We start from the raw sequence: 15,569 nt of genomic DNA on the forward strand, positions 1-15,569 counted from the left end.
AGCACCGTGCGACAAAACGTTCCTCGCAAATTACTGGCTTCGATCGGGCCTACGTATCGGTTCCGTTGACTCCGAGAGAGGAGCGTTTCCCTGCCCACCGCGCGTACCTCAGGGGGGGGTGTGTCGTAGAATTGTACGGAAATCGGAGAACCGTGTAAAAGCCGGATTCGGAAATACCGAGAGCCTAGCAATTATTTTAAAGGGCGTATTATGTGTCCTCTCATCTGACGTACGAAAACTTGAACTGGCTACGGGGTAACCCATCGTACGTGTGATAAACGTGACTTTCACATCACGTGTACACGTCATATTGTATCGTTGCCTCCAAACGTTCGGCGGAGAACAACATTTCGAACACGTTCTAAAAATATGTACGACAATCGGGTGTTCACTCACCTCAGCCGGAACGGTCCGATCTCGCGATCGATTTTTGCGCAGAGTCGAAAACCCGCGCGATATCGCGCTCAAAGAAACAAGGGAAAGAATTAAACCGTTGAGCGGACGCGTGGGCGGCCAAACAAGCGATAAAAAAGGGAAAATGAGCGGTAAAAAGACGATATGAAAACCGTTTGGGTTTCGTCGACCTTCTAGCTCCTCTCGTGGGTTAACTCGACGAGGAGGATAGTCGGTGGTGGTTGCGCGGGGGATCGGGGGTGGCGGAGGCGGAGGCGGAGGGCTCGCGATTAGGGACAGGGAGGCGGAAACGATTCGAGCGGAAGCTGGGCTAAGTGTGTAAATGAGTCCCGGAGTCACGCCGTCCCGTTATCCCGATTGCCTCGAGACGAGCTTTCCGCTCGCCCTTCTCCTCCCCGATTTCATCCCCCCCTACGCACACGTCCACCGCGTATTCTCAACCCCGCCCCCCCCTGTTCCTCGGAATACCAGAAATACCGGAATTATAATCCTCGCGATATCGACGGAGGTTCGGCGAACATCCGTCCAGGTTTTGTGGAAAATTCCAAAACGAAGAAAAGAGAATGAAAAGGTTGGCGCCCGACTTTTAAAACTCTTCCAATTTTACGGACGTGTGTATCGCCTCGTCCCTCCGCCTTCAACTTTTGCGGTTTCTTCGGGTGGCCTGGGCGCTGCTGCCGCTGCCGTGTTGCTCCCGCAACGTCGGGGATCGCTCGCAAATATTGCCGAGTAGTTTTCCACAATACAGCAAAGTGGAACCCCTCCCGACGTCGGATCCGGGGTTCTCGGGGTGGTCCCGCGGAGCACACGGCCCGCCGCCAGCACTTAAGACTATTGTTTTCAATGTAATTGGATAGCTTGAGCTCACTCGCTCCCTCCGAGTCGCGCGTTCCCATTGCATTTGGGGGGGGGGGGAGGGGATGAACGAACGACCAGAACTCCCCGTTGGGCATGCGGCGTCGTCGCGGCAGAGGCCACCTCTCGTCCCCACGAACCTCCGACAATTATCTTGATTGTTTTATGCATATAACAACAGAGCAGAGTGGGAAAGAGAAAATGAAGTATAGCCACCTATGCCCAGGAGAGACGATATTCTCCATTCCTAATAACTAATAACAGGGAACAAACGTCGTTTGTACAGATACACCCTTCTTTATCTCTGACACGCTCAATTTTCAACCCAACCAACCCTTTTCCTCGTCGCGTGTCATTTTTTTCCTTTTTTTTTAACGCGCCTTCCGCGACCTGCTCCAATTCGAGCGTTATCCTATTCCCCCGAAATTTTCCGTTGGACCGTCGTAATCGAGTTATTCGACGTCCTCGCAGGTGTACGCCCGACAAGTTTAATACTGTGCACAATTTTTTTTCCGCGCCCAAATAGTTGGTACGGTACCGTGACGTAATAATTGACTCGGCAAGTCGATACCGCCGGTAGGTACGAGGCAATCTCGGGACAGTTACGCAGTGTAAAATTTCACGTGTAAAGACGCCTATTAAAAAACAGCTGCTCTTCCGTCCCACGGGATATTAGGTGGATGACTTTTGTCCCAAATTGGACGATGGCCGTTAACGAATATTTTCAGTCGATTCGTTAGCACGGAATTTGATACGAATTTTTTTTTCCGTCGCTTTTCGTTCTGTCGAAGAATTGCAGTTTGTTACTCGCAATAATCGTGCAATTAATGCGGGCGGTTATTCTCTCGATAATGGAGAGAAAAAGAAAAAAAAAAAAACAGCCGGGTGTGGATCCATCGGGAAAGATCAGGCTTGTATTTTATCTTCATAGTTGCTGGCTGCGAGACTCGTCTCGTCTTATTTGTACACCACATCTTTTATAACTTCCGATCGAGATAGCGATACAAAATGCTATCCGTTAATTAAACTGTAATTTCTCACTTAATCCTCGTAAAATCTGATGGCGCGGATACACATTGATACGAACAAACGTGGTGGATAACTGGCTGGCCAGTTTTTCATCTTTAACCAAAAGCAACGCTTTTTTTTCTTTTTTTTCTTGTTCGGTCAAGTTCCTCGGTTCAGGCGGACTTAATAACAGTATACGCTATCGTCGCCGACGCGAGATGGTCGGGTTGTTCTCCTACGTATTTCTAGTTTTCTTTTTTTTCCCCTCGTACGTACAAACCTATGTATCTCAATATTCTCAGTTCTCATAAAGAAAATTAGCGACGAAGCAGAGGTCAGTATCCAGATGAAAGGCGGTGACGTCGAGGGAGCGTTCAAAATCCAAAGAAAAAGGAAAAAAAAAAACCAAAGCAAATTGCAGCAGTGTGCATTCGTGCAGACGCAGAGTCGTGTCTGCCCCGATGCGTCTCCGCGATAAGGTGAACTCACGTGGCGACCGACACTTTTCCCTTATTTTATTATTTTTTACCCATAAATAATATCTCTCGATTATACGCAGGTGCTTGATACGGAGGCACAATATAGTCACGCGGAGTACGGAAGCTACAACTGTAATAAGCTATTCGTGTAATAAAAACCATTCGCTTGATTGGTCAGATTTTTCTAGTCGGATATTCACACCTGGTACATGCAACGGTTTCTTTTTTTTTTTTTTTTTTTCATTTTTGTTTTATAGTATCCAGGATCAATAATTTATCGGCGTATTTCCCATTTCTGTTACAGCATCCTTACCCTTCGGAAGACCAGAAAAAGCAGCTAGCACAGGACACGGGGCTGACGATCCTTCAAGTCAACAATTGGTGAGTCCTTCTTGTTTTTTTTTTTTTGTCTTCAACTCGTCCGCGACAAGTTTAACGGTTTAGAGGAATTTTACTTTTTCTTTTCTCTTTTGTTCTTACTTAATTCCGCTGTGCTATCGCATGGAGAGTCGATTATCGTATTTGAGAAGAAAAATTCTAAAGTGACATCGACCGATTATTCAGCTTGTCCATCGCACATCCTGAGAATCCCATATCCTCACGTGTTTGATTTTTTTGAACGTTGACGACAAAGTAAAACCAAAGCATTGAACAGCGTAGAGTCGTGGAATGAAGAGAAAAGACTTAGAACTCGAAGTTAGAATTCTAAAGTTAGAATTCTCACACATCTGCCTCCGTAAAAAGGTGTTGTGTCGATTATCTTATTTCGATTTGAAGAAATTGCGAATGATTTACCTGTACGCCCGTTCGACTATCATTGCCATCAGTTTGGATCGTGGGTAACGAACGAATTCGACGTTGTGTAGAAACGCTGCCCAATATACCGCGCTGAAACCCTAGCATGAAAAATCGTAGTTCATTTATTGACTCCGAATTCGTTAAGAATCAGAGGCTTCGGATTTTGAATTTTTGGATATTCATTTGTCACGAATCGCGGAAAATTGTATGTGCTGAAAATCGTTGGAACGAATGTTCTCCAACGTATTTTTAACCGAGGAACACGAATCCGTTGACCGCGGATCGGGCACTGCGAATAAAACCAATCGAGATATATCTCAATTTCTTCGCTCCGAAAAGCGTAAAATTAAACGTACGGCAATTCACCTGATACACGTTCGGAATTATTTTTCTTTTCATCTCCGTTTCGAGTCGTTGAATTACGAACGACGTTCGATTGATTATGAATAATTGAGAGGATGCATTCGAGCCTGAGGCGTTGCTGTGGAAATCAGATGAATCGCAGTCAAATTTGAAACCATCAATGACGTAATTCCGTAATTCGGAATTCGGTTAACAGAGCACGGCAGTAGATATCTCCTCTTTGAGGCGACGCCAGTATAGCCACAGCAATAGAAGAGACAACATCGGCGGCGACGACAACGTCAACATGAGGAGCGACGGCAACGTCCTCAGAGTAGAGGGAGAGGGATCAAGGTATTTACGCCTTAGGTCATTCGTTTTCAGTCTTAGCAATGGAACGTGTATGTACGGTATCTATTCATTCGATTATACGCTTTTGTCGAATATATTAAAATTTTGATATTGCATAGCTTTGAATTACTGCTCTTTATGCAACAAGTTGGTTGAAACACGTGAAATTTTCTCAGCGTTATTATGGAGACGTAATGATTTTGATCTGCATCTTTTTATACGATGCCATAAATAGCTGATATGAGAATACCTTATGTATAATTTATATTGAACACTTTGTGACGATCGGTATATATAGCAAGCCGTATACTTATCTTTCATTTTCATTGGCCTGGACCACCGGTTTATCATTTAATTCGTGAAATTTCGGGTGAATAAGTTGAAGTCACATGAACGCGATATTTTATTAGATATTAGAGAAACGTTAGAATTGTTCGAAGCATATGATAAAAATAGTTTGTTATTTTTATACGATAGAATTCTTATTCTGGAATAGTTCTATCCGTTTTTGATCAAGATGATTAAGTCTATTCGTTGGATTGAGGAAATTATTGTCAGGGTTTAAAAATGAACTAGGTTGTTATATTTCAAACATAATTATTGGTTTATTTTGGATTGAATTTTACAATTTTATTTCGGTTCTTACAATACAAATTATTTTGTTAGGCTTTCAATTGGTCATCTAATGGTCATGAGGTTCATCGCAATATCTATTCAGCCTCCAACCACGAATTGCAGGAGTTGCATGGCGTTCTCCAATACTTTGCAGGTATGTAGGCGTGATTAAACAATTGTCAGTTATTCATAGACTTCATACATGTATATTTATTGGATGTGACATGCATGACATAGAATATAATATTGGTAATAATTTATTCTTATATTACACGTCATTATTAATTCACTTTCCTTATGTTTTAGGTATTCGGAGATGCTGCCGCCGTAGCTGCTATTTGACCGGACTCCCCCTGTTCATCAGGGGGAGTCCACCGTCCCCTGGGACTTGCGCGGCCTCCCACCGCCCCCGGGGTCCCAGGGGACCCGGTCCCCGAGGACATGTCTTCGGGGATGCGGTATCCCCGCTGGAGGGGATGCCATATCCCGAGGGACATGTCCTCGGGAACTGGTCTTCGGGGACACGTGTTCCCCCAGGGACACGTCCCCGGGGATGCGGTATCCCCGCTGGAGGGGATGCCGGGTCCTTGGGGGCGTGGCCTTGGGGGAATACGAGTCCTCGAAAATCCCGGGAAAAGGAGGTCCCAAGCGGTCACTCGTTTTCTTGATTTCTCTAGAGAAACGAAAAACAAAGTGTCCGCTTGGGACCTCCTTTTCCCGGGATTTTCGAGGACTCGTATTCCCCCAAGGCCACGCCCCCAAGGATCCGGCATCCCCTCCAGCGGGGATACCGCATCCCCGGGGACGTGTCCCTGGGGGAACACGTGTCCCCGAAGACCAGTTCCCGAGGACATGTCCCTCGGGATATGGCATCCCCTCCAGCGGGGATACCGCATCCCCGAAGACATGTCCTCGGGGACTGGGTCCCCTGGGACCCCGGGGGCGGTGGGAGGCCGCGCAAGTCCCAGGGGACGGTGGACTCCCCCTGATGAACAGGGGGAGTCCGGTCAAACAGCAGCTACGGCGGCAGCATCTCCGAATACCTAAAACATAAGGAAAGTACATTAATTAATATATAAGAATAAATTATTACCAATATTATATTCTATGTCATGCATGTCACATCCAATAAATATACATGTATGAAGTCTATGAATAACTGACAATTGTTTAATCACGCCTACATACCTGCAAAGTATTGGAGAACGCCATGTCCGAGTTCATGCGACGACTCCACCAAAAGACAGATGATTGGTTCCATCCTTCATGCCAAGGATATCTGCAAATAACAAGCGTAGTTGTAAAGAACGTGCAACGATCAATGATATTATATTGATAATTATACATAGCATGTGTGAATGATTATTCCATCACAGATAAATTTGAGAAAAATATTGTATAAGAAATGAAGTGAAATCGCAAAATTGAATCTCAAATAAATTGTTAATTTTGTTCGGTATAGTTATGTGAATTATTTCTGAACCAAAATCCTATAGATAATTTCTTCAATTTTATACACAGATGAATTCATAGCGTTTAAACGCTAATAAAACTATTACGATATAATGAAGAATACTATCGATGCAAAGTAGGAATATGGGAATTCGTCCATGTATAATCAATTACGACAATCTACGCTTCAAGCGACAATACCTTGATCTCTTTCTCGTGTTGTTGTCGTTCGGCGTCGTACCCATCGACGTCTTTGCCCTTCTATTGCTGCGTTTGTACTGCCGCTTCCTCAGAGGAGAGTAATACGCAGCATGCTCTGTAAACAGAAGACCGAATTACACTTCGTGACTGACCGTTCCAACTTTGACTACCATCTATCAAATTTCTACAGCAACACCTCAGGTCCGAACGCAACGTTGGAATTCGTCGATATCATTGAGATATTCAGAGCCCGAATCCATCGCATGTAATTGAATGAGCGAGAAATCATTCATAATTCAACGACTAGAAGCGCAAAATAAGAAAAAAAAAAAAAAATGAAAAATAAAAATTACCGATCAGTTTTCAGATCTCCAAGCCACATTGTGAGCTGAGAGACAATTTTACGAAAACTGATCGAACGCAAATTCACACCTCTTCAGAATCTAATTATAATACCGTGATAAGGGAAACTGCAGTTATCAAAATACCAGAAAACTAACCGGTGGAATTAGCCAATGAATTATTTCCAAATTTTCGTTTAATTTTCGTAAAATATACACATGCACATGCGTTCAGTCGAAAAATGAATATTCCTGCTAATTAATCTGTTTTTTGTTTCTTTTTTCGATCAAATATATTGAAGTATAATTTTACAAATCGCTGTACCGCCTGTCTCCCGATTCGAGGGATAGTCAATCACGTCTTCTTATCGATTTCGTCATTCGCTCTAGTATTATAACTACAATATATCACATCATCTTACCTGTCGCATAATGACGCCTGGTTAATTGCAGATTTTTCTACGAAGCCATTGAGCCGGTGTCATTGACAAGAGAGAGATAAACCTCCCCAGTTTCCTGCTCCGAAGTCGAGTGTTTGGTACCATCCCCGAATCCCCACATTATTCAGGAACTCCAACGGCAACTCCATCGAACTTTTGCTTAGCTACGTGTCGTCCGCGAGAACGAAACGATCTCTGCGAACATCATCCGAAAAAATATCTGCTGTAGCTGTTCGAAAATAATCCCATAAAACATGCCGCTGGCAAATCTTTGTTACAAAATACGTGTAAAAAGATTTATGAAAAATATACACACCGTACACGGATACGCATTATTCGAAAATATCTGAGCTTTGTGTAACCGCACATTCATTCGTTTCATAATCGAGCTCGGAGTGGGTACATACATATTCGGAATAATCTATCAATTCTCTTTAAAATATTATACCATTTCGGTGTAATTGAATTTTCAATTTGTTCAACGAGTTTGCGACGACCCGTACAAACGAACGCGAAACAAATGTGTGCGTAACTTCGTACACCACCTACAACGTATCAATTTATTACTTCCGTCGTTATTGTTAATTCCTGTGGACGGTAAATTCGATAACAAAAACAACGACGATGTACGTACCGGCGAAAGAAATATTTAATACAATAATAACAACGATAAAATTGACGAGGAAAACATATATTATATACGTACATACGTATATCCGCAGAAACGTTCGCGAAACGCGATAAAATTATTTCGATCAATTCGAAATGAAAATCGTATCCTTTTTACGTACGTAGGTACGACCCGAATTGAAAGTTAATTCCATCTCGATCATTCTTTCATAATTTGTATGAAAATGATAGAGATAATAATAACGGTAACACGTCCACTCGCGATAACTGGCGACGTACCTTTAATCTCGAGTTGAGTGCTGGTCGGATTATTGGCGCTGTTATGCGTCGTATTTACGATTTTCGTATCTAGGTCGGGGGTTATATACACATTACCGAAGTGCGAAAGCATGCGTTTTTATTCGTCGTAATTCCGTCCCGAGGAAGATAGCAGTCCGAATTTCAACTTCGTTTTTTAGTTGCCGTTAATGAAACTTTTTTCTTTCTTCGATTTTATTTCATTTTTTACTCGAGGTATTTATTACGAACTGTCCCAATCTCCTTACTGTGAAAAAAGAAAAAAAACAAAAAAAAAACCATAAAGATTCGCACACGCAGTACCAATATACCCAATATACGCACGTCCCTATCGCAGGTGTTCTAGATAAACTTGAAAAGTGTTAAACGTTAAGTGGATATTATAGCGCGCGTATAGTATTTTAAAGCGAACATCTTCAACACGTAGGATATTCAAATAAGCTCGTATAAAATGCATATTTACATACGTATATACGAACACACATGTGTGTACACAGAGGTAGACGTGTGAAAGATAGTCGAAGAGACTCGTCGGACGAGTGATATATAAATTATAATCTTCTCTTATTTTTATTTTTATATCGATACTCGAAAGTTTTAAGACTTCCTTAACATACAGTTACGAGCGGTTGAAACGATCGTTGAACAGGTCGTTGGAATCGATTCGACAGATAATTAAAATCGTTTGTTTTTAACCGAGCGGTAAATTAGATCTTGATATCCCGTCAGTTTTGTTTTCTCGTCTTTACAGCAGAAATACACGCAAATTTTTTGTCATCTCGTTTCCGGTATAGCGATGAGTTGAAATCGCGGGCATTCGTTCGTCGCATTCGCGTGTAGCTCCGGTAGCTAGCGACGAGTCGCGGTGTAACGCCAGCTAGTAGACGAGGAAGGTTTAATACCTTCAGATCCCGTCTTAGATGAAATTCCTCGGTAAAGGGTTGAGGATTTTGGGTTTTGGGAAGGGGTCTTCCCTCGGTCGTACACCACAGGCTGCCGCCGGCGTTGCTGAAGGAGCTTATACTGTCTTGTTTGTCTGTCGCACAGAGTCCCCCGATGATCCAACGGGGCTTCCGCTATCCCTCGCCATCTTGATAGATGTTTTCTACCAACACCTGCGCCAGATCCGAGTTATTACTCCCCCTTTCCGCTCGCTCGCTCGCTCGCTCGCTCTTTCCCTCCGAAACGCCCGCGCTACCTCTCGCCGTAGCGGCGTGTTTATCGTGAAAATTAAACAAACTAAACCTCCTCGTCATCCGATGCAGGACCCACCCCGAGAAGTAATCTCTTCGACTAACTTTAGAAGCGCGAGATCAGAATAATACTCGGGGTTAGTCACCACTGCGCGACGGTTACGGTGATTCGCGACTAAAGGACAGAGAGAGAAGGAGACAGACGGAGAGGTCGAAGCGAATGAAGATTTTGACGACAGGATAGATTTTTCGAATCTTAATTTTCAAATTTCTCATCCCGCCTCGGTTATTGATATCTGATTATTTTTCGTTTCTCCAGCTTCTTTCTTAGAGCAGATTTTACGCCTCTCCCGATTATTTATTTATTTATTTTTCTTTTCTATTCGCTCACTCGGTTTCTTCGCTCTATATATGCTTGCTGCCGCCGCCGCCGCCGCCGCCGCACGTTGCACCGCGGTGTCGGACAGATATAAAATGTGAAATAAATTGCCAGAGATACCGAATCCCCCTTGCGTTTCTCACCCTTTTTTATTTTCTCCTCTTTTCATATTTTATTTTGTATTTTCCTTATTTTCTTTTTATTTTTTCCACATCTTTTTCCCCCCCCGGCGTCGCGGAGCGGTAGTTGAGAGCGCGCGGGTGGCTTGTGTATAAATAAAATGGACGTCCAGCGAGCGACGCGACGCCCGCGCGCCCCCGGTCTTAGCGTGTTTATAATAAGAGGACGTCGTGGCGCCCTCGGGGGTACGAAGAGGGGAGAGAGTCGGTAGAAATGCGTGGTAATTGAGCACAAATCAAGTTTAAGGAGCTCTCTCGTGTCAAGTCAACATGCTCGAACGAAGCTCGCCCTCGAATTCGTTTTCGTAGACGTGTCTTCGATTCGCTGTACGTAAGCCGCTGCCTCTGACTACGCTCGTCGAATTCGTTATGCGTAGGCCGCAGTCACTCCCGTTGCCAATAATTTAGCAAAGAATAAAAATAAATGAGATAAAATTTAACGAACGAACGAAGTAAAGAAAAAAAAAAAACATTCGTATACAAAAAAAAAGAACAAAAAAATCCCAACGCGTTTTATTTCGACGTCTAAATCAAACCTCTCGCAATGTGACCAACGAAAAGCACCGTACATGCACGATGACATTCGATTTTTTCACGTTCTCTGTTCAATTTTTACTTCGGAATTTTATTTCGAAAATTTTCACCCCCGAAAGTTCACGTCGAACACGGACCGCGTGAAAACACCATTCGAGAGTCAATCGTACGGTCAATTTTTTATTCGAATTTGATTTCGCGTCAATTTTCTATCGTATTATATTTTATTGTTTTATTTTATTCTTCGTTTTTTTTTTTTTCGCTCTTCGAATTATACATTTGAAACGAGTTTTAAAAAGTTTGTTCGCCGCGAATCGCGCGTACGTATGTATATATATATATCTATACATACCTATGTAAGCGATGGGTGGATTGAAAATTTGAATAGGAAAGCCGCTGCCTCAGCAGAATACACAATTCCCCGTGAAAACTTTTCTACTGCAGCAGGCCCCCTCCCCCTCCCCCACCCTTCCCACGCGGTGGCACCGGGATATATATTTTATCGCTAGTCGATAAATTATTTACCAATATTTGTCGGACCATTTGCTAAAAGCGCGGGTGTACAAAATCTCGGCGTTTTCGCTACGCTAAATCCCCGCGCGCGCGTGTACAACGTAACTTCGTATTTGGGAAAATGGAATTAATGGAAAAAGAAACAAAACCGAATAAATACAATCCGACGTTTAATGCGTATTGATTTTGACGAAAAATAAAAGAACAAATACCCAAATAATTCACGCAACGTTTCTATTCCGCGGTGTGTACTACCTACGCGTACAGAAGAACAAAAATAATAAAGGAAAAACCTCGGAGAAATTGGATGCGAAATCCTCAGATAAATTAATCCCCAGACTCCTCGTGCACTTTGTCTAATCCGTCCGACTGCAATTTGAAACCTGGGTCTATTTTCCCCGTGATTTATAGAGTCTAACGCGTTCGCTTTTGTAATACCTTTAAAATTACCGTTTCCCCGCGCTCGGTTGACGAACCAACCGCCGCAACTATTTTCAATGCAATTAAATTTCAGAATCGTACGGGTCCCTCTGATACAAACTGAGAATGCCCATTGCCGAACAACCGTACGGGTCTAATTGGTACACACGTACGCGCTGTACCGCGGAACAAACGAAATAATTTCCATTCGGATAATTATAATAAAATATTAAATTTTACTTTACACGCCCGACTTCGCGATACCCAACGCCTTACCGTAAGCTGTTGTCGGTGGACCCGCGCGCTGCAGAAGCGAAACACGGTATATAACATCCACCGTATCTCTCTACCTCTTGGCGAGCGCCAGCTAAAATATACGTTTGCCCACAATTTTCCGTCACATATATCAACCTGGACAGCAGTTAGAAGCGGTGCCAGCTTGTTACCCTGAACCCCCTGTATGCATATACACCGGTAGAAACGGCGTAAACTGTTAACTATTTAACGTCCAAATACCTCGGGATCAAAACTTTTTCCGCAACGTGAAGAGAGAAAAAAGAAAAGAAAGAAAAAAAATCATCCCTGGATACGTGTACGCGCGTATTCATTTTTTAACACCTTCGATGTCGGAGTTTCTTTTTTTTTCTCTGTTTCTCGTCCTGTTTTCTTTTCCTCGACACTTTGACGAATTAAGAACGAAATAAAATTAAACGACGGTCCGCGCGTATAAATTTCGAAAAGAGAAAATAAGAAGAAGAAGAAGAAAAAAAAAAAAACAGGTTTCGAAATAAACTCCACGCGCATAGGTGTGTATGATATCGAATATACGCATAATTATTAATGACGATCGAGCGAACGACGGCGAATTTTGCCACATCCGTCATTCGCGTTATTTAATACGTTACACCGAAACGTGTGCCCGCAAATGCGTGCTAATATTCCCGCTAATTTAACATCTCTCTCTCGCGCGTTTCGTTCTCCTTCACCTCTGTACCGCCGTTCCCTCCTCTCCGTCTCCTCCTCCCTCTCTCGCTCCTCTTCACCCCCTTAATAAACCAGAGGTTATTTATTAGCTCCCCCGGGTATACCCCGCCTTACAACATACACGTATATAGTATATATACACATGTATGTATGTGTATACCGAATGTGTGTGCGAGCGATACGCGAAGGGTAAGCTTGCAGTAGCGTAGTAGATGTTACTAGCGTACGATATACTTCCGGTAGCACTTGTGCATCGTTTATTTCGGGGTCCCCATAAGTCGTGAGAATACCATACTCCGATATAACGATGTACATCGTTCCTCGGCGAACCGCGATTCCCGGCTTCTTTACGAATTATACATCCTAAATTACACCGTCCTGACGATTTGTATTTCTATTCTTTTTTCTTTTCTTTCTCCGCACGCTCACTTTACTGTCATTCTTAATATTTTTTCTCTTTTTTTTTTTCTCTCTACTCTGATATTTAAATACGTCTTTTCTTTCCCGTGTATATTTCTAGGACGTAGCGAGGCTCGTGCACACCCATAAGTTACTTACGTCTCTTCTACGTACGTACGTACGTACGTACGCATTGCATGAATTATGAATATAGACAGAGCGTAGTAATGTTCGGCGTCGTTAACATCATAACTGTACGTCCCGGCGTAATTTAGATCCTTGTAAAACCAGGCCGAGAGAACCGCGAGACCGGAGACCTCCTATATTCAGCGCGTCCATGCGACCCAACAACCGATTCTCATATACACATGTAATACCGACGAGACATTCGAGTCTTTTAAGAGAAATACATTATTTTTTTTTCTTTTCTTTTTCTTGTTTTTTTTTTTCACCCAAACCGCTATCAAAATTCGACCGAACTCTACCGCGTAGAATTTTTCTCTTTAGTTTTTTTCTCCCCGTAAATATAATCGGGCCACCGGATGCCCGTCGACGATCAAAAAGAGGCGAAGCTCGGAACGGTTTCTTTTTGTTTTTTTTTTTGGTTTTCGTCGATTTTTACATTTTTTCCAATAAAGTTTCCTAATCGAAAATAATAAAATCTTCAGCGTGAATAAGAGTTTGGTTCGGATCGTGGGCAGAATTTGTTTTTCGAGGCGTAAAAGGGAAGGAGAAGGAAGAGCGACGCTTTCGGGATATAGGAGATTCCAGAAGTGGCGGTGGTGGTGGTGGCGGTGGTGGTGGTGGTGGTTTTAAAAGTTGATGAAGCTCGCGATAGTGAGAGACGACGGTGACGGCGCGCACCAGGCTGACTTACGAGCGCGCTCTTTCACCTGCCGGTTATTTCGTATAGAGGTAACGACTATTTGTAGATCCCGTGATAGAGTGATTTCCCAATTAGCAGTGCCGAGCGGACGCACTTCGTGTAAACCATTTCCTACCAACGACGAAGACAAAAATAAATAAATAAATAAATAAATGAGAAAAGGAATAAGAAAGAAGAAGCAGAAGAAGAAGAAGAAAGAAAGAAAGAAAAAAAAAACAACGAAATTTACGAGTAAAATAAATTGGTCACTCGCCCTGAAAACCGACGAACCGACTACGCGTACGGCTGCTATCTGAGGAATGTCGAAAAAGTACGGCAAGAAATTGTCTCTAGTTCTTCGACTCTTTTTTTTTCTTTTTTCTCGTTCTCTAGCGCGAAGAACGTTCGCGTAGACGCGACGCACGTGTACGTTTCCAGATAAATACGAGCCGAAATATATCCGTTGATCAATTCTCGATGCCGTCCGCGATTGTATTTCTAAAAAATGCATCACGTACGGAATTCCGAGATGCAATTCGTCGGACGATATTATTACTCATGTACGATGTGTACTCGGGAATGAAGAATCGCGGTTCACTTATCGTCGGGATCTACGAATGGCTAGAATTTCTGCTCCCATATTTTCCTTCGCCGCAAGATCAGCGATCGTTATTCCGATCGAGTGTACGAAAAATGCACGACTCACGCGCACACGTACTGGTATCCGTACGGTGTAAAAGTCACGTGGTCGTACGTAACGGTTATTTATTTCATACCTGAAACTCGGTCCTCGCGCACAAGCGCTGCGACGGTAATGGTCGTCGAATATTTATAAGGTGTCAGCCGTGATCGATCGGTCTAATCAATCCGTGATATTCCCTACGTGAAAATAACCGGAAGAAGCAACGACGACGTTCGTTTCTGTTTGCTCCGAGGGACCCACGAAATACTTTTCGAGATACTCGCTGGCCGACACGCATCCTCTTCTTTCCTCCCCCGCGTTTTATTTTGCATGAAAATGTAACGTCGGGAGGAACGCACCTGTTCGCCGCTCGTTCGAAATAAGAAGAAGAAGAGAAAAAAAAATAAGGAACCAACATTATTCGAACATCCGGATCTCGATTCTGTTTTTTTGCTGCTTTTTTTTTTCCATTTTCGCTTTTTCGCACGCGCGAGCAACAATACCGCCTCCCACTTTCACCCTTACACCGCCATTATACCCGGCCACCCCATCTCGCATCTCACAAATGGAAAACGGATTGATTAATCGTAGTAATTACCGATCAGCCCCCGCTAATTAGATATCCGGCTCCTACCCCTAGGCCCCAGAGGGTTTCCGTTCGCCGTGGGACGAGACGATCTGCCGCGTTATATTGTACATGTGTACGTATGTATGTACTGTACATACGTATACACACGGTGTGTGCCGAGGAACGGGGGAGGGAAAGCGGGACGGGGGGATGAAATGGGATTGTTTGACGGAGGCAGCCAATAAGCCTTGTTCCTGGACCAGAGCTCGCTCAAGGCAACGTACAGGAATAGGAGCGATCTATAGTGCGGTCGAGTTGTGCGAAAATCAGGTAATTCGAAGCCGTCTTACCTGGAACGTCCGAATCTCGAGAATATCGATGGAGGTGTGAAAGAATGTAGCGGACTTCTGGAATTCGACGAATCGAATTAAAGCCCCTCCGAGTAATGAGAGCTCAAAATCTAGGCTTGGGGGGGCGGGGGGGAGGGAGGGGGGGGGGGGAATTTTTAAGTAGAAGAAATTGAGGAATTAGAGATTCGTCCGGGGAGCCCGCGTGGATATCGTTGTCGGTGAATCACGAGAGAGTCGAAGGGAGTCGTAGAAATTGAAACCAATATGCATACATTTGGGT

General features: G+C 43.6%; 1 protein-coding gene and 1 long non-coding RNA gene across 13 annotated transcripts in view; one reads left to right on the top strand and one right to left on the bottom strand.

The window, feature by feature from the left end:
- Positions 1-15,569, top strand: part of LOC105687648 (homeobox protein homothorax) — a 303,587-nt gene that overhangs the window by 229,213 nt on the left and 58,805 nt on the right. For 2 of the 6 annotated variants that reach the window (XM_048654505.1, XM_012403453.3), the window contains one exon: positions 3,061-3,137. In XM_048654505.1, the coding sequence (XP_048510462.1) occupies positions 3,061-3,137 (77 nt within the window). Of the gene's footprint in view, positions 1-3,060; positions 3,138-4,113; positions 4,270-4,913; positions 5,051-7,309; positions 7,447-15,569 lie in introns of those variants that run through there. The other 4 variants (XR_007278162.1, XR_007278161.1, XM_048654506.1 and 1 more) reach the window with 4 other exon arrangements.
- LOC125500722 overlaps positions 5,757-15,569 on the bottom strand; it is a 98,093-nt gene continuing 88,280 nt past the window's right edge. Inside the window, exons 1-4 of one of the 7 annotated variants that reach the window (XR_007278169.1) lie at positions 10,861-10,880; positions 7,279-7,491; positions 6,516-6,630; positions 5,757-6,141 (exon numbers count right to left, since the gene is read on the bottom strand). This is a non-coding gene — a long non-coding RNA (uncharacterized LOC125500722). The other 6 variants (XR_007278168.1, XR_007278164.1, XR_007278163.1 and 3 more) reach the window with 6 other exon arrangements.

This window comes from Athalia rosae, chromosome 4 (genome assembly GCF_917208135.1).
Source record: "Athalia rosae chromosome 4, iyAthRosa1.1, whole genome shotgun sequence".
NCBI classification, from domain to species: Eukaryota; Metazoa; Arthropoda; class Insecta; order Hymenoptera; family Athaliidae; genus Athalia; species Athalia rosae.